Source organism: Suricata suricatta, chromosome 6, assembly GCF_006229205.1.
Source record: "Suricata suricatta isolate VVHF042 chromosome 6, meerkat_22Aug2017_6uvM2_HiC, whole genome shotgun sequence".
Lineage (NCBI taxonomy): Eukaryota > Metazoa > Chordata > Mammalia > Carnivora > Herpestidae > Suricata > Suricata suricatta.
In genome coordinates this window covers 10,985,804-11,011,118 of record NC_043705.1, presented here as the reverse complement: position 1 = coordinate 11,011,118, position 25,315 = coordinate 10,985,804, and the positions used below count along the sequence as shown (strand labels likewise).

At 45.9% G+C, this 25,315-nt stretch overlaps 1 protein-coding gene across 2 annotated transcripts in view; it reads left to right on the top strand.

The window, feature by feature from the left end:
• Positions 1-25,315, top strand: part of KCNN2 (potassium calcium-activated channel subfamily N member 2) — a 163,727-nt gene that overhangs the window by 836 nt on the left and 137,576 nt on the right. For both annotated transcript variants that reach the window (XM_029941948.1, XM_029941949.1), the window contains exons 2-3: positions 105-1,396; positions 2,043-2,138. In XM_029941948.1, the coding sequence (XP_029797808.1) occupies positions 105-1,396; positions 2,043-2,138 (1,388 nt within the window). The remainder of the gene's footprint in view (positions 1-104; positions 1,397-2,042; positions 2,139-25,315) is intronic.

Sequence of the window (25,315 nt, the reverse complement as noted above, 5' to 3'; positions counted from 1 at the left end):
CTCTCTCACACACACACACACACACACACACACGCACACACACGCGCACACACGCGCGTTCTCCTAAGCCGCGCGCGCCGCAAACTCAGTCTTGGTCCCCGCAGGTGATGTCATGCCCATTGTTTTGGTGCGCCCGACCAATCGGACTCTGCGCCTGGATTCTACCGGAGCCGGCATGGGCCCTTCCTCGCACCAGCAGCAGGAGTCCCCGCTCCCGACCATAACGCATTGCGCAGGGTGCACCACCGCCTGGTCTCCCTGCAGCTTTAACAGCCCTGACATGGAAACCCCATTGCAGTTCCAGCGCGGCTTCTTCTCGGAGCAGCCGCCGCCGCCGCCGCGCTCCTCACACCTGCATTGCCAGCAGCAGCAACAGAGCCAGGACAAGCCGTGCCCGCCCTTCGCGTCCCTCCCGCACCCTCAGCACCACCCGCACCTCGCGCACCAGCAGCCGGGCAGCGGCGGCAGCAGCCCATGCCTCCGGTGCAACAGCTGCGCCTCCTCCGGTGCCCCGGCGGCGGGGGCGGGGGCGGGGGATAACCTGTCCCTGCTGCTCCGCACCTCCTCGCCCGGCGGCGCCTTCCGGACCCGCACCTCCTCGCCGCTGTCGGGCTCGTCGTGCTGCTGCTGCTGCTCGTCGCGCCGGGGCAGCCAGCTCAATGTGAGCGAGCTGACGCCGTCCAGCCATGCCAGTGCGCTCCGGCAGCAGTACACGCAGCAGCCGGCGTCCGCCTCCCAGTACCACCAGTGCCACAGCCTGCAGCCCGCCGCCAGCCCCACGGGCAGCCTCGGCAGTCTGGGCTCGGGGCCCCCGCTCTCGCACCACCACCACCACCCGCACCCGGCGCACCACCAGCACCACCAGCCCCAGGCGCGCCGCGAGAGCAACCCCTTCACCGAAATAGCCATGAGCAGCTGCAGGTACAACGGGGGCGTCATGCGGCCGCTCAGCAACTTGAGCGCGTCCCGCCGGAATCTGCACGAGATGGACTCGGAGGCGCAGCCCTTGCAGCCCCCCGCGCCCGTCGGAGGAGGCGGCTGCGCGTCCTCGCCGTCTGCAGCCGCCGCCGCCGCCGCTTCGTCCTCAGCCCCGGAGATCGTGGTGTCTAAGCCGGAGCACAACAACTCCAATAACCTGGCGCTCTACGGAGCCGGCGGCAGCGGCAGCGCTGGAGGCGGCGGCGGCGGTGGCGGCGGCGGCGGCAGCGGGCATGGCAGCGGCAGTGGCACCAAGTCCAGCAAAAAGAAGAACCAGAATATCGGCTACAAGCTGGGCCACCGGCGCGCCCTTTTCGAGAAGCGCAAGCGGCTCAGCGACTACGCGCTCATCTTCGGCATGTTCGGCATCGTGGTCATGGTCATCGAGACCGAGTTGTCGTGGGGCGCCTATGACAAGGTAGGCGCTCGAATCCCTCCTCAATCCCCACCGCCCAGCCTTCTGGGGCCCCGGGGCCGGACACCGGGTGGCTGGGATAGCGCCGGTGGGGACGCCCTGCCGGCGGGTCCCAAGTCTCCCCGGGACTATCGCACGGCGAGCACGGCTCCGATGCGCACCTCTAATCCTAGAGGCAACTCCAGGGGAGGAAGCCTTTCTGCGCGCAGCAAAGTTCTAAAGGCTGCGAGTGCCCAGGGCGTTTGGGCCCATTAAATAAGTAGTTCCAGGAGTCACTGGGGGAAGCCTGCTCTATTCTTGTGTGTGTGCTCGGAATATCGGAGGCCCCTTTGAGCCCAAAGCTCTTAAACTCAGCAATAACTCTGTTTCTAAGAGCTAGGATCTGCACTTGAGTCTGTGATGGGGCGGATGGGCTGCCTGGCCATCCGCCTGCCCTGCTCTCTCTCCTCTCCCTTCCCTTAGAGGCCAAGCGATCTGACAGATCACAGAGGCAAGAGAGGTGCTCAACTCATCCCCATCCTCCTCCTGGGAGTTCAAATCCGTATGCTGGGGACTGACTGACCCCCACCTCATGGGTGGGGGGGGGCGTTCTGGAAGGTGGTCAAAAGTACTTGTTTCTTAAAAGTGCTTCTGTCTGACTGTGTTGCAGGCGTCACTGTATTCCTTAGCTCTGAAATGCCTTATCAGTCTCTCCACAATCATCCTGCTCGGGCTGATCATCGTGTACCACGCCAGGGAAATACAGGTAACTTAGGCTCTGTTATTTTATGAATGACCCAGAGCGCTGCCGCCAGCTTGGAGAAGCAAGGCAGCCTTTTCCAAGCCCTTGTGTCCTTGCTTGAGGTTACAGAAGACACATGCTGTAGTCTTGTGTGAGCACCTGACCTGTTCTTTCAAGAAGTTCAAAACAAAGCACAGCATGTAAACACGCAGTTGCTTCTGGGTCGTATTTCTTAAACCCTTACGATTTCTCCTTCTGTTCTTCAGGTAGACACAGTTCTCTAAATCAGTAACTGCATTTGCTTTCCTTAAGACCAGTTAGGTACTAGCCTTCATCTGTAGGGTAATCGTATGTTCTTGATTGGTACACTCACTCCTAGTGGGTGCGTCATTATGGAAGACGGCGTCAGTCTCTATACAGTATTTCCTATAATGTAACCGAGAAAAGAAAATAAGTGCATAGGATATTCCTAGCTAATATATATAAATAAGACATGAAAAAACTCAAACTCTTTCCACATCCCTAAACATTAAAGAAAAAAAAAATCCATTTTAACGTTAGCATTCAAATTTTGTATATGTGGTAGTTGGGTAGATTTTTAGCTACAATCATTACATCGCTTCTTTTTTTTTTTTTAAATATCATTTAAGAGTAAAGGCCGCTGCCCTTGTGAGCAGCCTTGTTAGGAAATGTTCTGTTTCAATGCAGCCAGGAACTCTATTGTTAGATTTGGCCATCACTAACAATTTCACAATCCTCATATAAAATTTGTGGGTCATCTTTGAGTTGTTGACTTTGCTGTAGCCTTCAGTCAGAGAAATAGGAAGGTTTGTGAGTTAAAATAATGATAGCTTTCAAAAATTAAGTAGGATTGGGATTTTCCAGTTTAGAATTTACACTAGTATGTATTTTCTGGGTTTTTTTTGTTGGGGGTGGGGAGAGAGCCATGGTTAGGTATTTGTTGGCACTATTAAGCCCTCACATTTAGGGTACTTTCCTTTAGAGTTACCGTTAAATTTAAAACATCACATGGAACTCGCCATTTAAACGATTGAGCATTAATTATAAGTTAAAATCAGTTTTAGGTGCTTAATTAGCAAGCACATACCAAATATGGAAGAAACCAATTTTAACTATCCTGCAGACAAAACAAAGACACCCGTGACCCCAAAGGAGCTGGGCAAATTCTTTTATTCTACTTTAACACGTGCAAAAACTTGGGACAGTGTCACTTTGAGGGGATAAAGTTAGGGAACGAGAATTTGCAAGAGTGAGACTAATCAGAGGTAAGTGATAAAACTGAACTAGCCAAACAAGGCAAACGCACATGGGAATGCTAACATTTTAATAATCTGCAGAGGGCCATTTTAATTCAGTGCTTGTGATGGAGGGACTTCTGAGATTCTTTCCGACTTTTTTCTTTTTGAAGAAAAGTGAGATCGCACCCTGAGCTGAAATCAAAGAGTCAGACGCTTCGTGGATGGAGCCACCCAGGCTTTCCTCTTTCGAAAACATTTTTTAGCAATACTAAAATGTGACCTGACACATAATGAGCGTAGCTTCTCGTTTGGACTTTGAGAATAGATACTTCAAGCTGGGAGGAACAAAATAGGACTGAATGGTCCTTTGACTCAGTTTACGGAAGAGGAATCTGAAATCAGAAGGGGTCAGTAGCTCGCCAGATCTCCCAGCAACACAGGGGAGAATGCGACCAGGCCTCCGGCTTCTAGTCCAGATAGCTTTTTTGTCCGTGGTTTCTCTCTAAATCTAGAAGTTTGGTACATGGGTAAGTTCAATGTGTTAAAATCTCCCTAGGTACTTTTTAAAAAATCACATAACTGAAAATAACTTTTTTGCTTGGAGACTAGAGTGGTTTTACTTCATTCGTCCTGGAAAGAGAACTTGCTGGGGTGTTTAGTAAGCATTGGCTTTCGCACCATTGGCCGTTCCTTCTGGAAAGGACACAGCTACGCAAGCATTCTCTAGGGAGACATTGGATGATATCAAGAGCAAAATGTCTTCTGCCTGAAACACTGACTTTTTCAGAATCCTTGGGAGGAGTTTGGAAATACATGAGTTTGCAAGAAGTAGCCACATGTTAATTATGTGTTGTCAAAAAAATTTTTTGATACCGTATTAGAACTCTTGAACTTTCTAGAAACTAATAAAAATACAAGAAATCATATTTTTATAGTTTTTCACGCTTGAAATTCCACTCACCGGCTCACTTTGAGGACTGTTTCTGTTGCATAGACACAGGTATATTGATTAGAAGATGTGTAGCATTGGTGACAAAAATGAAGACATAAGTTGTTCCTCTAAAACTTGTCAGCACAGTGAACTTCTCTACGGTTCAGGCAACATAAATATCACAGGCTGCTAGGTTTTTAAAATTGGGTTTATTTTACATGATATATAGTTTCTGTGAAAGCAGCCACACTTAAGAGGATTTAAAGATAGATCCGTGGGTAATATCATTTGGTTGTTTGGGGTGTCACTTTTACACTCAGCATTTCACCTCAGGGCATTTCTTCTCATGCTCAAGCTGCCAATTCCTATCTGAGTTTCTTTTAAAAATGTGCAAACTGGGGAAAGGACTAAATAGACTCAATACAGTTGAGGACCCTGAGCTGCAAGTCAAAAGCCAGAAAAACATGTACTAATTTATTGAGATAATAGTGGTGTCACCAAAGTCGTTCACCCTGAAGCTCAGTGAAACTAAGTAAGCACACAGGCTTATGTATCTACGTATGGAAAATGAAGAGTTTGCCCTTCCTTCCTTCCCTCCTTCCTTCCTTCCTTCCTTCCTTTCTTTCTTTCTTTCTTTCTTTCTTTCTTTCTTTCTTTCTTTCACTTATTGATGTCAGTGCTGTAGGTGTATTTCTTTCATAAGTTTTAAGTAAGGAGGAGCGTCTCGTTTACTATTTACAGTCCCCAACATACTGAGCCTCTTTCAGTGAAAGAATTCAGCTCAGGGGCTATGTCGCTGATCTTTGGATGGAGCATGTAGTCTGAAAGGACAGTTTTCCCTTTTCCTGTTTAGCATACCAGCATGATGACTGGATGGTGAGAGCTAGCTAGCTTGGGTTTCTGGTAGATGGTATGATTTCTCCCTGCATTCAGGCAATGCGTGATAGCCAGCTTTCCGACTCTCTATCCACTGGAATTGCTTAACGAAGCTCAGGGAGGCCCTGACATTTCCATGGAGAACCTTGGAAAGCAAGTCAGTGTGACCTTTTATAAAATGTTTATACACACTCTGGCAACATAAGATGGTTCAGGTGAGTCATGGTCGGAAGTGCCTGAATTAAAATAGTGCGATGAGGCGGCTTTGGGAGAACAGAGCTCAGTACATTGCAGCTCTGGTGTCCTTTTCAGTACCACAGACAGCTCAGTGCACCAGGCCTCAGTTTGTCTTTTTCACTGACTACTTGAATACCCCTCCCCAACCAAAAATGGAATCGCTGCGTGTACGTGTGTGTCAGAATGCTTCCATAAAATCAGGTTTAGTGGGAGCAGTTTTGCAGCTAAATAGATATTAGACTTTTTTTTCCCCCAGTAGACATTTGGCTTTACTTTCTGTATCATGAGTAAAAGCCAAAGCAGCACCAACACAAATAAACAACCCCCTACCCAAGAATGAATGATGCATAAATAAACTTCAGTAAATGCCTGTGTATCACAGTCTTTTTTTTTTCAATGTGTATTTATTTATTTTGAGAGAGAGAAAGAGAAAGGGGGAGAAAGAGAAGCCCAAGTAGGCTCCGAGCTGTCCGCATCAAGCCTGATGTGGCACTTCATCTCACGACCACGAGATCATGACCTGAGCTGAAATCAAGAGTCCAATGCTTAACTAACTGAGCCACCCAGACACCCCCACAGTCTTCTGACAAAGGAAAAACACTCTAGGGACTGCTTTTATATGATTTCGAAAGGTTACCCTTCCTCAGCCCCAGGTCATATGATAGGAAGAACAGAGGCATGATATCTTGTGACTTTCCTTTTTTCCTCCCCTCCTTCTCCATGGGATTGGGAGTATGTCTTTGATAGAATAAGTACACAGTAGTTATTAAGATCTTCAACATCAGAAAATTGGAATGTAAATTCCACTTCATCTTTTCAGCTTCAGTATCCTTGCATTTCTTGTGCAGAAGCAATTTTAGATTAAATAGTTGCTTAGTATTTTTGAGAGAGACAAACACAAGAGTCTAAATCGGGAAAGAAAGCCCCGTGGACCTTGATCTCTCTGGGTCTCATGGAATTTGGAACCATGGCAGGTACATACTTCAAAGTACAAAACATTTTTGTTTGATTTTTGTCTCAGCAACACTATGATTACATAAGTAGTATTAGGGGAAACACTAATTGTTCTTTTGGTATCATTTGCAGTGGGGTAACTAATTTCTTCTCTTTCAAGTTCACTTTTCAGTGATGAATGACTTAGACCTAAAACTGGAAGAATAGAAATTAAACTTTTTCTCTACTCATGCGTTTAGGCCACCCAAAGGAGGAAGGAGTGAGTGAGGGCAGGAGACTTGGCAATGTCTGAAGGCTATGGATGGAGAGGTGTGGCTAGCACCCATTTAATAGATTCTGCCTTGCCTTGGGGAGCCTGGGGAGAATGCTCCCTTTCCTCTTCCTGCAAAGAAAGCAGATGCTTCTAGACTGTGCAGAAAATATGGTGTAGAGTTACCATTCTTATTCATAAAATAATAATACATACAGTAAAGATAAACAGTACAGGAGAATTTAAAATAAATGGGGTAGTCACATTCCGTCTACTCTCAGACCTATTTCTGAGGGACCACCACTTTTAAATTTCTCATATACTCTTCCAAAATTTTCACAAATGACTACTTAGATGTGTTTAGGTACAGACAGCCTTTGCTTTTATTCCTTAATATCCCTTGGAGGTTTTTCCTCATTAGCACATAGAAGTCTCTCTCATTCTCTTTTAGCACCTGAATATTATCCCATTTTATGGCTACACCTTGATTCACTAATAGGCATTTTGAGTTTTCTAGGTTTTTGCTATTATAAGCAGTACCACAAATGAACGTTCTTTTGCATGCTTACTTTAATCCACTAATTAGAGTACATGCATATGGTAAATATCCAGGAGTCAGACTGCTGAATCAAAGGGAGTTTGTGTTTTAAGAATTTTTTAAAGCTTATTTACTTATTTTGAGAGCGATAGAGACCCCATAAGAGGGGGAGGGGCAAAAGGAGAGGGAGAATCCCAAGTAGGCTCCATGCTGTCAGTGTAGAGCCAGACACGGGGCTCGAACTCCCGAAACCATAAGATCACTACTGGAGTAGAAACCAAGAGTTCAAGAGTCGGTCGTCTTACTTAACCCACTGAGCCACCCAGGTGCCCCAAGCATTTGTGTTTTAAATGGAAAGGCATTACCCACCAGCCTCCCAAAAATGTTTAGATGTTCACTTCTTCCTCACAACATCCTTTTTAAAAATTGTTTTAACAGTTCATTTTTTGTTGTTGTTGTTTATTTTTGAGAGAGAGAGAGAGAGAGACAGACAGACAGACAGACAGAGTACCAGCAGGGGAGGGGTAGAGAAAAGGAGACACAGAATCTGAAGCAGGCTCCAGGCTCTGAGCTGTCAGCACTGAGCCCAACCCGGGGGTCAAACTCACAAACCCTGAGATCATGACCTGAGCCGATGTGGGATGTTTAACTGACTGAGCCACCCAGGCTCCACCCCCATCCTACCCCTGACCCCAGCATCCCTAATGCTGGGATTACAAAAAGGAATTTTAAATATCTTTGGCTCTTTCAAGTCCAAAAGTTCATTTGCCTGAAAAAAATATATTTTCTTTTTGGAAAAAAATTTAAGGACAAAGCTCGTAGCCTCCAAGGCTTATTTGCAGCATTGTGTGGTATCTGGTGACTATTGGCCACACATTTTAATGTGTTGGAGGATGCTGAAAAAGTAGGAGGAGGCCTCCTGGATGGGTCCTGAGGTCTCTGTTCTTGTCAGTGAGGTGGATGAGGATCACCGGTTGAAGGCAGAACACTGAAAGATAGGAAGGTGGGGAACTCGCCTGAATTGCTGTGTCCTCGGTGGTTAGCTCCGATGCTGGTGCCTGGATTGCCAGTCGCTTCTACATCGGGTGCAATGGGACTCTCCGACCCTTTGACTCTGTGTATACGTGGCAGTAAGGAAATCACTCAGGACTAATTTTCTCTGCCTGCCTCTGTAAAGATCGCTGCATTATTAATGGGTGTGACGCTAAATAAAGTGATCCTGGTGTTTACAGAGCAGCGTCACAAATGAATGGAGGTTGCAGCTTTAGGTTTACCACAAGAGGGTTTCCTTGATCTGCCAGCTTGTTTCTGGGCCACGTGTTCGTAGAGCTGGGAAAGAAGGGCACCGTGGGCTGTCCTCGTCCCAAACCACATCTGGCAGGCCCCGCAAAGGCAGCCTGCACTGATTTAACTTCAGGACATCACTGCTGGGCAGGATATCCAGTGGTTTTGCCGGGCCACTTTAGAAATAATTTCTGCTCAAGAAAAAATAATAGGCTGTCTGCTACTCTGGGAGTGTATTTTTAACCCGAAACTCCTTACGAATTCTACAAGACCAGAAACTGCGTGGAAGGAATTATCTGGCCCAGTACCCCACCCAGCGTGGGAAATCTTAGATGAAAGTGGTCACCCACTTTTCTGCTCGAACCCTCTCCTGTGAATCGCAGTTTGTCCCTACGTGGCTGGCTGTGCCCCTGCCAGACGGCTCTTAGTTTTAGGAAGATTTTCTGTCAAGGTCAAGTCTGGGTTTTTTCCTACCTTGCTTCACATTGTAAAGGTTTTTGAGCCATGCACATAGGATGGAGAGTAAGGAACTGACATTCCAAGGATGCAGGGTTCACGAGCGAGGGAAACGTTAAGAAACAAAATCCTTGGAAGTCAAGATCAGCGCCAGGAAGGGGATGGAGAGGGCTGAGATAGAACATCATGGGAGGTGTGGGGGGGGGGTGTACAGCAGACAGGGTGATCAGGGGGGCATTCTCTTAAGGATTTGACTTTGAAACTGAGACATGAAAGAAAAGAAGTCGTCAGCAGTTGGCAGAGTCTGTGGGAACAGTTTGTGCTAAGACCTCGTGACCAGAAGGAGTTTCCTGCCCTTAAAAAATGAGAGCAAACCCACGTGGCCAGAGCAGGGGGAGAACGGTACTGGGTGTGGGGTCAGAGGGGGTGCAGGGTTGTGATATGGAAGGTCATGAGGGCTTGATAACAATTTGGGTGTTTTCTTTCTTTCTCTTTCTTTCCTTCCTTCTTCCTGCTTTTCTTTCACCCTCCCTCCTTCCATTTCTTTCTTTCTTCCTCCCTCCCTTCCCTTTCCTTCCCTCCCCTCCCCTTCCCTCCCCTCCCCTTTCCTCCCCTCCTCCCCTCTCCCCTCCCCTCCTCTCCCCTCCCCTTCCTCACTCTCCCCCTCCCCTCCCCTCCCCTCCCCTTCGCTTCCCTTCCCTTCCCAGTATATGGCCTCAAAGTCATTAAAGAGTTGGGGCACCTGGGTGGCTCAGTCAGTCAAGCATCCAACTCTTGACCTCAGCTCAGGTCATGTTTTCATGGTTGGTGAGTTTGAGCCCCCACATGGGGCTCTGCGTTGATGGTGCAGAGCCCTCTTGGGATTCCTCCCGCCCCCCCCCCCACCCCGTCCCTCCTCTGCTTGTGCACATAAATAAATAAACTTAAAATATTTGAAGAGGAGTTAGCAGACTAAGCTTACAAAAAACATGTAAAGCACAGGAGAGTCATGATCCAACATGTTTGAGCAGACCTTGTGCTGACGTTCTGAGTAGACTGGTTTGGACATGACTAGGACGCTCTTGGGAAGCCACATCATAGTGAAAGATGCTGAGGAGCAGTCTGGCTTGAGCCCCCTGTTGAAGGTGGTGTAGATTTCCTAGTGCTGGCTTGGATGTGACAGATGAGGGCAAGGGATCTTGCAAGGACAGACCCAATGTTTCTAGTCAGAGTCACTGAGCCTATGGTGCTAAGAGGGGAAGACACACACTAAAAAATATTTTTAATGTTTATTTTTGAGAGAGAGAATGAGAGACAGAGTCGAACAGGGGAGGAGTAGAGAGAGACGGAGACACAGAATCTGAAGCAGGCTCCAGGCTCTGAGCTGTCAGCACAGATCCTGATGTGGGGCTTGAACCCACGGACTGTGAGATCATAACCTGAGCCGGTCAGATGCTTAAACGACTGAGCTCCCGAGGTACCCCAGCTAGAGACTTTTCAAAGTCACAGGAATTGATACAGTCATTGAGCAAGAATAAAGAGAAGAAAGCCAAGAGTTGATCAGCCTCTGACATCTATAGGTTGTGCAAAGAAGGAACAGGTGAACCAATCCAGACTAGCAGTTGGTAATCTTGTAAAGGGGGCACAGTGCTGTGCATTGAACGCTGTGGAGTCTTTTACAATGGGCTAGAGAAGTGGATTTGGCAAATTTGAAGGTCATTGCTGACCTTGATGCTCCACTTCAGTGGAGGAGTAGCGACAGAAGGTGACAGACTGCAGTTTCCAGTTTAGCAGAATAAACTGATGTCCCCCTTTGCAGAATCACAGAGCAAACACTTAAACATTGCTTAGCTCCCCTTAGATGCCCTCCTCATTAAATAGTCCTGGTTTCTTTGAATGTTCCTGATCAGACTTACAATATCCCTGGTCATATTCTTCTGTATTTACTCTTTTGCTGAATTCCCTTTGCAGATAAGAAAGTTAGAAATTACCCAACCCTTTGAGATGGGATTGTTAACCTCCTTTGTCAAAGACACCACAAGGTACTGACTGTCACGGGTCTAAAATGGTCATTGCTTCACACACACCTTGCGAAGTAAGACTTGTAAAATTGCTCTTGAGCTGAATGTGTGGCTCTGCATTTACTGACCCTGTTCTACAGCATCTTGGTTTCAGACCAGTGTTTCAGCCTGTCAGAATCATTTGAATCATAATTCCAGCGTTTACTTGTTTAGGTTCGGAAAATGTTGGCTACGGCATCGCTTCGTTGGCAAGACCCAAACGAGTGCTAGATTCTGTTCCGGAAACATGGTCAATGTTAGTGGCTCCCCTCGATCTGCACACCTGCCATTGACACATTTAACTCCTCTTCCGGGCTTCTCACTAGCCGAGAGTTTGGAAAATGCCCCCTTGGAACTGGCGTTCAAGGCACGAGTTCATCAGCCACAGTCAGAACTCAGACGCAGGACCTTTTCTGTTGTGAGGCGTCTGTTCCCTCGTGGTATTTGGTACAGCCTTAAAAGTAATAGCAACTCTGCGAACCCTGACTATCAGCCAGCCCACATTGCTCTACAAGAATGTCACCAACGCTGGCAGATCTGTCGCCGGATCCGCGTATTCCTTGGGAACCGCGGTCTCATGATCTCCCAGTCTAGTGACAATAAGTTGACGTGCTTATTATTTTAAACTTTATAACGTAGGAGTCAGGACCAAATGCCTTTCCTCTTAAAAATTTCTTTCTCCTTTCCAGATTATAAAATTAATAACTCTTCATATTAGAAAACTGGTAAAACAGAAGCCACAGGAAACAATGTTTGTGTAGTCTCACCACCCAGAGATAATTATTATTTGTTATAATGTAGTTATGCAGAGTGGATGGATCTGGTATTTGCTTTGTATATTTATAAAGACATTTGGATTTCTTTTCCTGGAATTTTCTAAGGATTTCCCCATGCCATTAAACATTCTTAATAGATCCATATTTTTCTCCCCATCATATGGCTGTAATCAATTTAATCCTTTTCTTTATTTTGGATGCTTAAAAAGTAGAAAGAACCTATATAAGATCATTTTTTAAGGGTTTTATCTTTAAGTCATCTCTAAACCCAGTGTGGGGCTCGAACTCACAACCCTGAGATCAAGAGCACATGCTCCATCGACTGCGCCAGATGGGCACCCCTGAAATCATTTTTATAATGACGGCTGCTGGAGAGGAGCTTTTGTGAGCGTCCCTGATGATTTCTTAGGGGAAAATTGCCAAGAGAGAAGTTCCTGAGGTCAAGGATATCATTTAAGACAATTGACAGCTTTTCAGACTGTCCTCCCCAACATTCATATCCTTCCTTTCATTTTTAAAGTGCTTACAAACCACTTCATTAAGTAACCAATGCAATTGTTTTCTGGAGTTGACTCCAGCCAAATTTAGCGGTTAGGATCTTGAGCCCGGTGCTACTTCGTGAGTCTGGGAATTTGCTTCTCTGTAGTTGGCCATGTCTTTGGATTTCCCCATGATCTTGGCTTCTAAATATCCACTAACCAGGATTGTAAAAGGGCCTCCCTGTGTCACAATTAAAGCTGATTTAGAAATAGTGTGCGATTCAGCATTGGAAGGTAACTTTGTCCCCAAATGTTCCCAGTCTTTTTTTTTTTTATTATAGGAAGCTGTCGAAATCTTAATTTCTGAAATTTTTCTCTGCAAACTTTCCTGCTGAGCGGAACAATCACACTCTCCTTTGGGTTGTTTACTGTTTTCCTGCAGCATGCCTCATGGCTTTGTGTATTGCCTCTGGAGCCATTCAGTCCGGGCTCCTACCCAGCTCTTCCACTAATGAGCTGTGTGACCTTGGACAAGTTACTTAATCTCTCTGTACTTGAGTTTCCTTGTCTGTAAAAAGGGAAATACAGAGTGTGTCTCTCATCATGTTGTTAGGAAGATTAGGTGAGTTAATAAACATATATATAAACATATATACATAATGTGAGTTAATATATATTATGGCACTTAGCACTTAGAACCCTGGCTGGCATGTGGTCAGGACTATTTAAGTGTCAGCTACTGGTTATTGTTAGCTATTTTTGAGTTTGTTGGGGAGTCAAGAGAAGGAATTGCAGTCCAGCGTCTGTGGGCTTTGGGAAACAGCGATGATTTTTTTTCTCTTTCTCTCTCTCTCTCTGTCTCTCGCTCTCTCTTTTTTGCAAGTCTTATGAGTGGGAGCAGAAGAAAAAGGTGGGCATTTGAACAGTGTTCATTAGTTTAACAGTCTAGAATGTGTGTGTTCATTACTTTTTTTAATAAAAGCTTTGATATCTAATGAGGACAGCCAGTATTTTTTTTTTTAACTAAGTTACTTCACATTCTCCCTTTGGGCCTGTTGGCTACTTGAGGAGGTAAGTGTTCCTTTTGGCTGTTAGGTTTCAGGTCTGTAAACAAGTGTGAAAGTATTCTAATGTTATGGCCAACAGGTTTTACCAAAATAGCCACCCCCCTCATAAAAACGTACCATATATGTGCTTCATGCTGGAAGTAAGGCTCTCCGTGAGCTAAGTGTATCCAGGTCATAGCTGATGGCATCTCATCATCACTAATGAGGACCCTGGTGACTTAAAAGAGTTAAGCGAGGTGCTCTGAAAAGTAAGCAAAGGGAATAATTTGGATAATGGAAAATTCTGGTGTGAAATCCCTAATGAAAGGGTAGGGGTGGTAAACAGCCAAAGGCGCGCTTGTAAAAGACTTGTAATTGAGAGCACTTCTGTAGGCATCCATTGTAGGCCTACCGGATACGTAAACCAAAAGCACTTTTTCTTTCCTGCACTGGATTTGTCTCTGGCAAGAGTTTTGTTTTGTATGTCACCACTCCAAGCACAGTGCTTGGAGAACAGGGGCCTGCAGAGATGGAGAATTTTTGTGCATAAATATGACGAGTAATGTCTCTCAAAGTATTCTTGGTTCTCTGGATTGACTTTTTCTCAATCTTCTCTTCTGTTTCATGTCAAATAATCATTAGTTGAGTCTGTTTCATGTCAGTTTCTCTTTTTGAGCGATGTTTTATTGATGGGTGAGTTTTGGACTTTACTTTTTGAATCTGTAAAACACGTTAGGACTCAGATATTATAAACATTGAACTGAACCATTGTAGATAGTTTATTTTTAACTTTTAAATGTTTGTTTTTGAGAGAGAGACTGAATGCAAGCAAGGGAGGAGCAGAGAGAGAGAGAGGGAGACACAGGATCTGAAGCAGGCTCCAGGCTCTGAGCTGTCAGCGCAGAGCCTTATGCGGGGTTCGAACCCACAAAGTGAGAGATCACGACCTGAGCCGAAGTCGGATGCTTAACTGACTGAGCCACCCAGGTGCCCCTGTTGTGACAGGTCTTAACAGGTGTTATCTACAGCAATAATTTGTCTTTTGCTTTCTTGAATATTCAGATTATATTAGTCCAATAATGTATTTATCCATAGTGTTTTTTATTTTTTTATGTTGATTTATTTGTTTTGAGAAAGACAGAGACAGCACAAGCAGAGAAGGGACAGAGAGAGGGACAGAATGCCAAGCAGGCTCTGCATTGCTGCTGCACAGCCAGATGTGGGGCTAGAACTCATGAAACTGTGGGATCATGACCTGAGTCAAAACCAAGAGTTGGATTCTCAATTGACTGAGCTACCTAGGCACCCCTATCCATAGCGGTTTTATTCAGTAGGTGTTAAGATGAAGTTGTTTCCAAGACAACTGACTACTGAGATTTGGTTATGTAGCTTTTATTGTGTGGTCACTGAGGTAGTTTTTTTTCTTTCTGGAAGCTTCCAAGGAAATTGTATGTAATAGTTGTATATTAGTTTTGATACAAACATACTGAATTTTGGGGAGGAAGCATTAGACACTTACCATGGTTTTGACCTTGGATCATGGTTTTCTGAGAATACTGTCGTGAATGTTAAAAAAAATACTTGGGTGCTCATTCTTACATTGCCTAATTTTTTGCTAGGTGGCCAAGGGAAATTATGTCTTAGTGTTGGACTTATTCTTAACATCATGGATTATTTAAACTATTGAATAATAATAATTTGGCTGAAAGTTTATTGAAGCTACATGCATATAATGTGACACAGAAGGGATGGCCTTGGGGTTTATAATAGTCACCTCATGCTTTTCAAAAGCACGTCTTGTACTTCTAGGCATATACCAAAGCAAAGCTTTTGACTGAAAACTTTGTGTGAGGCTATGAAATTTTAAGGCTAAAAGTTTTGGCTTTTAGAAACTCGCCATGGGTCATTTTTCATATTGGTAAATCTTCCCATACTTGGGAAAAAAGTTCTTATATCAAAGAGCATGGATTGCTCTCTGTCTTTTGAAGTGTGAATAGCTTAAGATATATTTATACAGTTAAATATGCTGTCGGTTGAAAGCTTTAGCTCACCGCTTAAACCTGCAGCTGATGTTGCAAACTTTGATGCTGTTGCTGAAAAATACTGTGAATAGAATCTCCACTTTCTTCTCATTAGAATTTCAGTCTAGAACCTCACTATTTGTTCTCATTTGCCAATATCAAAAAAAGATACTTCATCAAAGTACGCTTGGCCAGACTTTCAAAAAGTAAGCAATAGTGATACAAAGAGAAATCTCTAATATGCTTGTGTTTTTTGTGGGCATGGGGTAGCCATAGTATTTGCATTTAGAGATGAAAACTATTTTTAAAAAATTTGCTTGGGGTGCCTGGGTGGCTCAGTTGATTGAGTATCCAACTCTTGGTTTTGGCTCCTGTCATGGTCTCAGGGTTCATGGGTTCGAGCCCCACATCTGGGTTTGCACCGGCAGCACAGAGCCTGCTTCGGATTCTCTCTCTCTCTCTCTCTCTCTCTCTCTCTCTTTCTGCCCCTTCCCAGCTTGTGCTATCTCTCTCTCTCTCAAAATAAATAAATCTTAAAAAAAATTTCTTGATTTTGGGACTCACTAATTGGCTGTGGTGGATTTCTTACATCATTCTAGAAAGGTCCCATCTTCTGTGTTTTTTGTTTTCTTCAGTGTATCTATTTTACACAATCTCTTTCATGATAACTGCACCCATTTTTTCAGTTGTTGCGCTCTGTGTTCTGCTTCACATCTCTGATGTGTCCTCTGGGTGTCCCTTGCGTTTTGGGGGGGGGTGAGGATCCAGCCCACTCACTGTCATGTTCACGGGCTTGCTTAGTCTGGTACCTTGTACGCATAGATTGCTTCACTAGCAGCTGTTTTAAACTAATGAGTCCAAGTCTGTCTCATTGCAACTTTATGTACCTGGCCCCAGGGGGAAAGTAGATATGCATGTAGGACTCAGTCCCTCAAGCCTGGGTCAGAACATCCCCGGTGGGGACCACACACAGCCCTGTTAGTGATGGTCTTCCCTGTTAATGTCGTGCGGGAGCGCACGTGGCCACGGGGAGATGCTCACTGTGACGGAGGGTGGGATGAAGGCTCATTTTCAAGACCTGAGCTAGGACGCAGTGCTACATGGGAACACATTCAGCAATTGCAAAGGAAGGAGATCATCGGGAGGCCGGTGGGGTGGAAGTGCCGAGCTCAGACACCCCTGTGATGCGTGCTCCGCTGCGTTCCCAGCCTGCATGTGAATTTTCATATGCTCTCACATCCTCTCTCCTCTCCTGGTGTAGCGATGACCTGTACATTTACAGTGGGGTCACAGGAGCTGATGATCTTTACCCTTTTTTCTTCTTCTTAACCACAGCGGGGGGGGGGGGGCATTCCACTGAAGGGCTGCGCTCTGTCCCTCCTTCCCAAGAAGAAGAGCAGGATGTTAAAATCAAGTCATTGACATTGTTTTGAGTTTTCCTGTTGGAGCCTTCCTTCTGAGAGGCAGCCTTCCCTCCCCAGCATCTCTGAGGCCGCAGCTGGTGTGTTTACATCAGCCAGTGCTCTCAGCTCCGCTGGCCTTGTTTCCACGTGGGGATATTCTGGGGGAACACACGCTGTGTTTTGAGATTTCCAGGCACGGCAGGATTCCCTAACCGACTCTGATCCTAAGGGACAGAGTTGCGGATGCAGGCTGATCTCCGATACCCTTGGGGGACACCACTGCTGTGGGAGGGATGACATATAGGCATCCCTAACATTTAGGCTTACAAACATTAACATTTTCTGATCAGAGTGGGCCCTTATCTGGCAGTTGTATTTGTGTAGCCTGTGAAAACATTGTGAAAAGTACAGGAGCTGCTGCCTGTGTCCAGCGGGGTGTGGGTGACGTCACAAAGATGCGCCCCCCCCCCCCCCAGAGGATAGGATGGGAACAGCCGTTAGCGGACACCTGTCTAGGCAGCCACAGGTGCTGCTGGGAAGCCGCCCGCAGAATGGTTAGCAACCCTGCCTCTGAATCCGGACAGATGGGAGTCCAAACCTGGCCTCGCCCTGCATGACTATGAAAAGAAAATCAGACCCTGCTCAGCCTTAGTTTCTGTGTCTGTGAAATGGACATGATAATTACACCTATCTCCTTAGAATTCAGTAAGACAGTGTTTATGAAGAAATTGGTGTGATACTGCCACACTGTAAACGGCCATTCGGTGAATGTCAACTCCTTCTGTTATTACTCTTCCATCATTACTGTTAAGACACCAGGGCTCCTGGGTGCCTTAGTCAACTGAGTGTCTGAGTCTAGATTTCAGCTCAGGTCATGATCCCAGGGTTGTGGGATCGAACCTTATGTCACGCTTCAACATGGAGCTTACTTGGGATTCTCTGTCTCTTTCCCTCTCTCTCCTCTCCCCTGCTTTTGCAATCTCTCAAATTAAAAAGGAAGGAAGGAAGGAAAGAAAGGAAAGGAAGAAAGGAAAGAAAGGGAAGGAAGGAAGGAAAGAAAGAAAGCAAAGAAAGAAAGGAAAGGGAGGGAAGGAAGGAAGGAAATACTGAAGCCATAGCAGGGAAACTGAACCTGAAGTCTAGGAGGCTCTAGCAGTGGAAATGGGGGAAGGGAATATATTTCACGGCAGCTGAACCTAGTACTGGTAAGGGAGAATGTGGGCAGAGAAGGCAAACACTTGATTCATTAGGACAAGGGCTTGGCAAACCATAGCCCGTGGGCCAAATCGCGTCCTGGGCAATTCCGGCCTGGCTGCTTTTATAAACAAAGTTTTATTGGAACACAGCCATGCCTGTTTGTTTACAAATTGTATATGGCGGCTTTGCCACACTAGCAGAGTTGAGTTGTTGCAACACAGACTGTATGACCTTCAAAGTCAAAGAATATTTACTCTGGTCCTTTAGAGAAAGTTTGCCACCCCTTGAGCTGGAGAACGGGGTGGTCAACAAAGGCAGGGGGTGGTATGTGCCGAAGCGTTTCTTCTGCCTTTACATCGAAAGCTTTTTTAGTGTTTGCTGTGATTTTAGGCTTATTTTTCAGGGAGACCTGCTCGCCACCTGGGAAGGTCTTCTGCTGTGACTGAAGACCTCAGGCTCCCTGTAGGATCTTGCACTTGTGGGATCGAAGGGAAATGGTATATAGGAGTTAGAGTTCTGTCCTCCTGTGTGAGAACAGTGACTGAAGCACAAACTACTTCCTTTGGGACTCTAAGCAGGGACCTCCAGGTCTTCTCTGGACAAAGCCAGTAAGGAGGGGGTGCTCCTGTTTGCACCCTGGTGCCCCATCACTGAGGCTCTGGACGGCTGGGCTGGGGGTGGTCGCAGGTTCCTGACACCGTGTGGCTGGTCTCAAAGAGGGGAAGCTTGTTTGTTTGCTATTTGGAGGCTAGTGTTTTGTAGCTGACTGTTCTCCAACTCCCTATTTTACCATAAAAAAATCACCCAGGAAGTTGGGAAGCAGTAAAGAGTGTTGGTTTTTCTCTTTAGGTCTGCTTTCCTGGAAATTTTCTTTAGGTCTGGAATGTGTAATCGATTTATTTTCTTATTTTTCTTCCCTTGTGATTAAAGGTCTATTTCCGGTAGATAATCTGTCTCCTCCCCTCTCAGCTGCCTGCTGGGTCCCTCCCCCTGGAAGTCCTCCATGCCCTTCTCCCCCGCCCCCCTGCAGCCCTCCTCCTTGCCCCCCTACATTTGCTTTCCTAGCAAAGGACTCCCCTGACTTCCTGGGTCTCAAGGGACAGACTGGGTTCGTTCCTCCCCACCCCTTCCCAGCCCCCCCACACCTCCCGCTATCCAGGGGAGTCCCAGGATCCTAAAGGTGTTTCCTCCTTAGTGCCTGTTGTATTTCTACCCCTGCTTTCTGATGACTTTCCTAAATGCCTTAGTTTCATGTTTCCTGAACTTCAGCTTTTCCCCAGTTCTCCTAAAATCTCTACTATATCTACATTTAATTACTATTTTATATTTTGTTATTTACATTATGTCATATGCTATGTTTTATATTAATTTGTGATACTAAAATATGCACTGTTTTAACATATAACATAATTACAGATAACATATATAACATGTATTGATGCTTGTACAATATATATATTGCACTGCAATGATAGAATACATTGTATAGAATAGCACAGTATAGTACAATATACAACATGCAGTATGATACCACAATGTAGTATAATATATAGTATATAGTATATATAACATACAATACATACCATATCTAATATATGAGACAATATCTATTAATATCCTAAGTAAAATATAATACAATAATTATAAATGATACATTATACAATATACTTGAAATGTTATATAAAATATATGATTTATGTTCCCGAAAGATAGCCCACTGTTCCATGCCTCTGAGCCTGGAATAGCTATTTCCCCTTTAGTTGCCCAAATCCTGGTGGTACATGAAAACTGGGCTCAGGAGTCGCGCCCCCACCCCCGGCTCCTTGCATGGAGCCGCCTTCTCTTGTTTCTGGCTGTGCTGCAGTTGAACGCAGGGATGGCAAGCCCTGGCAGGAAGTGGAACTCGATCTGAACCCAGGTTCTCCTGACTTTTGGCCCGTGACTTCGACAACGTGTTAGCAGCACGGAGCTTCAGGTTCTCATCTGTAAAAATGGGGAGAAGAGGGCACGTGTGGTGAGTTGCTGTGAGGATCATCCCGGGATTGCATGCTTGGCTGGTGTTGGACACATTGTCGTCCAGCAGATTGCAGCAGTAGGATTGTCATGGTTGTCTTTGCTGTCAGTAGTCATGACTGTTGTTAGGACTGCATGAGAAGCATGGAAAGTCCAGGTGCAAGAGGATGGGGAAGTGCCTGATCCAACACGTGACCTGCAGGGGCTGTTGAGTGGACGCACTTATGACAGCAGGATGCCTCGGGCTCGGAGTCCGGACTTGTCAGCCACTGGAGAGCAGGAGTGACTTCTGATTCCACTGTACATTCCCAGGGCTGAGCAGCACTGGGCGCCGACCTGATGGACTTGGTCTTGGCTTCTGTTAAAAAACAAAAGTCAACCAAGTAAGTCTGCAGATCCAAGAGGCTTTATTAGGCGATTCATGGATTGGGCAGCAGCATCCCATCCAGCAAGTAGAGGGGAGCTCCAAGGAGCAGTACAAATTGGAAGGTTTTTATTTTTTATTGATTTATTTTTTAAAATTTATTGATTTATTTTGAGTAACACAGAGAGAGACACCATGACCGAGGGAAGGGGCGGAGAAAGAGGGAGAGAGAGAATCCCAAGCAGGTGCTGTCAGCACAGAGCCCAATGGAGGAGGGCTGGATCTCAGGAATTCATGATCTGAGTGAGTCACCCAGGTGCCCCCCACATGGAAGGTTTTAAAAGGTAGAGAGGAGGTGGAAGGATGGAATTAGCAAAGGAATGCTTTGCAAAGGGATTAGGGGAAGGGGTCTATCAAGGGATTGCCTCCTAGTATTAACCAGGAAATTCCGGTTTGGCTGGTTGAAGCATGGGGGAGGGGGAGGGGGTGTTGAAACTGCAGTCTGGTTAGGTATGAAGTCTTGGTTTGCTGACATAGGGCCTTAACATTAGTGATGCCATTACAAAAATTTTTTTTGATGTTTATTTATTTTTGAGAGACAGACAGTCAGAGCACAAGCTGGGGAGGGGCAGAGAGAGAGGGAGACACACACACACATAGAATCCGAAGCAGGCTCCAAGCTCTGAGCTGCCAGCACAGAGCCTGACTTGGGGCTCGAACCCACGAACCATGAGATCATGACCTGAGCCAAAGTCAGACGTTCAACCGACTGAACCACTCAGGTGCCCCTGGGATGCCATTTAAAATTTTTTTTTTAAATGTTTGTTTATTTTTGAAGGAGAGAGAAAGAGACAGAGCATAATTGGGGAGAAGCAGAGAGAGAGGGAGACACAATCCAAAGCAGGCTCCAGGCTCTGAGCTGTCAGAACAGAGCTTGACATGGGGCTCGAACCCATGAGCCATGAGATCATGACCTGAACCAAAGATGGATGCTTAACTGACTGAGCCACCCAGGCGCCCCTAAGTGATACCGTTTTGGGCCCAACTTTTCTTTGTAATCATTCATACACCTTATTGTGATCTCAAGAATAGTAAGCCGGAATAGTCACCTAACCAGTCCTTGTGTCTTCATTTTTGAAATGGGGGCAGCCCAAGGCACCTGGGTGGCTCAGTCGGTTAAGCCCTGGAATTCGGCTCAGGTCATGGTCTCACATTTCGTGGGTTCAAGACCTGCATCAGGCTCTGTGCTGACAACTCAGAGCCTGGAGCCTGCTTCAGACTCTGTGTCTCCCTCTCTCTCTGCCCCTCCCCCACCCATACTGTGTCTCTCTCTGTCGTTCAAAAATAAACAAACATTTAAAAATTAAAAAAAAAAAAAGAAATGGGGACAGCCATAGCCACTTCAGCTCCTGACTCCACTGAGGAGTAATTGACCATGTGTGCAAAACAACCTGTCTTGGAGAAGATGGTAGAACCACTGAATGCTAACAGCAGTTTAATAAACACACCTTATCTTAGCAGAAACCATTTCTACTCAGTTGTATTTTTCTATCAAAATTTCTGTACAGCTAAAATAATTTAGCTTTACCTATTTGTAATTCAGCTTCACTGTGAATTACAAACTAGATGTTAAAGTGAATGAAAGTATAGTGAGATCTATTGAGCCAGTCAGGGACCTTGGGGACAAAGCCGTGTGTGTCCAGGACACTCCCTGTGGCTGTTGTCACTTCCCTTGCATTGGGGAGTACAGACCTAGGAGTCTGCAAACCCAGACCCATTCAAACTTGTCTAGGAGGGGATGGCCGCCTAATCTGACCTTTCACCAGCTTTCCCCTCATTTTCATACTAAAAAAACATGCCCAGAGGTGGAGACAACATGCTAATGAAACCTAGGACGGAGGAAGCCCAGAGTTCTCCCAGCTGAGCCTGCGTGCCCACTTTCCTGGGATTCCCTGCCCCCACATGCTTAGACACCACTCAGTTTCCGCCTCAACCCCTTTGAAACATTCCCTGGCTATCACTGGGGAGCCGGTCCCACACCTTTATCAGGATCACACCTTTATTGGGATTGTGTGACCCTTCAGCTGCACCTGTTGCCTTAATAACGCTTTGCCTGTGCCTTTAAATTTTGGGTCCAACCTCATTTCTACAGTTTTGGGGCCAAGGACCTCAAGGCAATAACAGCATCCTTGGTTGAAGTTGTAGCTGTGCATTTGTTTCTATTCTTTGTGCCTCTATCAAAAGAGACACATTGTGTAGATTTGGCTGAAAGAATGTGAAAATGAATCTATAGATTTACAGCAGTGCTTTGCTTATGAAGCGCTGAGCATTTTAGGGGTGGGCTGGGAATCAGGAGGCTCGAATAGGGGACAAGGTAGCTTCCAGTACTGGTGTCTGACTGCAGAGCCCCTCTCTCTGAGCCTCTGCGGTCCCTGCAAGACGATCGCAGAGCCTCCCACTACAATGGTCCTCATTTACTTCCTGGTCCTTACACAATATCCTGGGACTTTTTCAGTTCATCTCAAACACTGTCTTCTCTGGGAAGCCTCCTCTGATTATTTCCGACACTCGATTCTCTTCCTTCCCTGAGCCACATTTGCACTTAGGGTCATTCTCTGTAATTGAGTGTCAAAGCCTCTTGGAGTTATTTTCTCTGCCTGTGCTTGGCCTCTCAGGGGGGTATTTCCATATCATTTTGCCCCCAAGCGGCATCACAGGCTGCACTATTTATTGTATGTATGTTGCATTCCATTGTTCTTCTGGAAATGGACAAAAGTACTGGGAGGCAGGACCTAGCCCTGTCCATGTTTTCTTCCTGATGGTGCCAGGATGGTGCTGGGCGATGGGAGGAAGTGGGGATATTGTCAACACAAAATTAATACATCTTTTATACTTTCTGAAAGAGGAAAAGGGTCCTATTGGAGCCCGAATGAATATAGCTGCTCTGGATATACAACCTTCATAAAGACAGAGCATTGGGGGACACCTGGGTGGCTCAGTCAGTTAAGCATCTGACTTTGGCTCAGGTCATGATCTCACAGTTGTGGGTTCGAGCCCACACTGGGCTCCCTGCTGACAGCTCAGAGCCTAGAGCCTGCTTCTGATTCTGTCTCCCTCTCTCTCTCTGCCTCTCCCCTATTCACACTCTGTTTCTCTCTCTCTCAAAAATAAACATTAAAAAACTTAAAAGCGTTGGGGCAAAGAAACATTTGGTGTAGGCTTATATACAATTTTTACGTAAAAAGTTACACATTGTTAGACAAAGGAGATTTGTAGAAAGTTGTAGACCATCTCTTAAGTCCCTAGCATATGCAGGGCTGTGTATGACTTTAATCTTAAGGAAATGAGGGGCGTTTCTCTTCCTTTTTCTTATCTTTTGTGTTCAGATTGCTTCATTATTTTAATGAAGCAGATATGCAGTGTGTGCTCAGGGCAGAAACAGGGCTCATGCTTTCAGGTATTGCTGAGTCATTTTTGACCTTGGTACATGTTTAAGCACAGCCTTCCCTGGGAGCTCAGGAGCAGGGCCCACAGATGTGAGAAGCTGAAAATCCTCTTTATTGACACGATCTGTGGATTGCACAGATGCTTCTTTAACCTGGTGTGAGAGTGTTGGCGGATCTGGGGCCTTGTCCTTGCTAGAGACTACAGACTATCATCCTATTCAGAGGTGAAACGTGACATTGAGGTTCTCTTGTGTATATAACTTTTCCCATGTTTTAATCATGATTTGGAACGAGGCTTTGGAAACGATTTAGACGGTGGAATGGAGTGGAAGACCATGGAATATGTTTTCTTTTATTAAGAACCTGCAGTAGGAGCACCTGGGTGGCTCAGTTGATTGAGCATCTGACTTTGGGTCAGGTCATGATCTCACAGTTTGTGAGTTCGAGCCCCGCGTCGAGCTCTGTGCTGACAGCTCAGAGCCTGGAGCCTCCTTCAGATTCTGTCTCCCTCTCTGTCTGCCCTTCTTCCACTTGTGCTCTTTTCTGTCTCTCTCTCAAAAATAAATAAACGTGAAAAATTTTTTTTTAAATGCAGTAAAGTCCTTGCCTACCGTGGCTTTTATAAATGGGTTTTCCCAGCTTTTCAGTCATTAGGTGACCATCTCTGGCATCCATAGTATTTCCAAGTTGGCTGTCCCCTCTGATCCTTTTCTGCAAGAGACAGCCATTAGGGAGGGTTAGTAAATGAGGCAGATCGTTTTCTCTAGTGCATATTCGCCAGCCTGAACTCAAGTTCAAGTTCTTTTTTTTTTTTAATGTTTTTTATTTATTTTTGAGAGACAGGGAGAGACAGTGCGAGCAGGGGAGGGTCAGAGGGAGAGGGAGATACAGAATCTGAAGCAGGCTCCAGGCTCTGAGCTAGCTGTCACCACAGAGCCCAATGCGGGGCTTCAACCCACAAACTGTGAGATCATGACCTGAGCCGAAGCAGGATGCTTAACCAACTGAGCCACCCAGGCGCCCCTCAAGTTCAAGTTCTAATTTTACGATGCATTGGGTCCACAAGAGATTATTGCCACCTGTGGGGAAACTAATAGATCTCTGGTCTCACGTCCATTCATGGGTTGGTGTTTCTGTCCTCTGGGTTCATACGATCACACTAGCAGGACCCCAGGAACTACTTTCGGGCACGTGGCATGGATGCCTCTCTTTCTGGATGTTAGAGACAAAGTCGGTCTGTGTTTGCAGCCTTCTGCCGTGAAACAAGTGGATTGATAGCACCTGCTGTCAAGATACTGGTCCCATGTGCATCTCTGGAGATCAGCTGCTCCCGTTCAGACCTTCTGCCAGGGCTGTCTGTGTTTAGGGTCGCACCGTTGGCTTAGGAGTCACTTGAGTGACATTTCTGTGAACACGTGAGCCTTCTTGGGTGTCGTAGCTGAGGTTCAAGTGAGTGTCTCAGCAAAGTGTCCTCCAGTTTTCCCTGGTGTGAAGCTACCATAGCCAATCTGTGGCAGCCAGTGGAAGACCTGTGTGTTTGGGTTTTGCACAATTATCAGAAGGGCCCGGGTAGGTTTTCTCAGTAGAGGTCCTGTACCCGAATGAGAGACTCTGGGCTACAGTGAAGTCTGT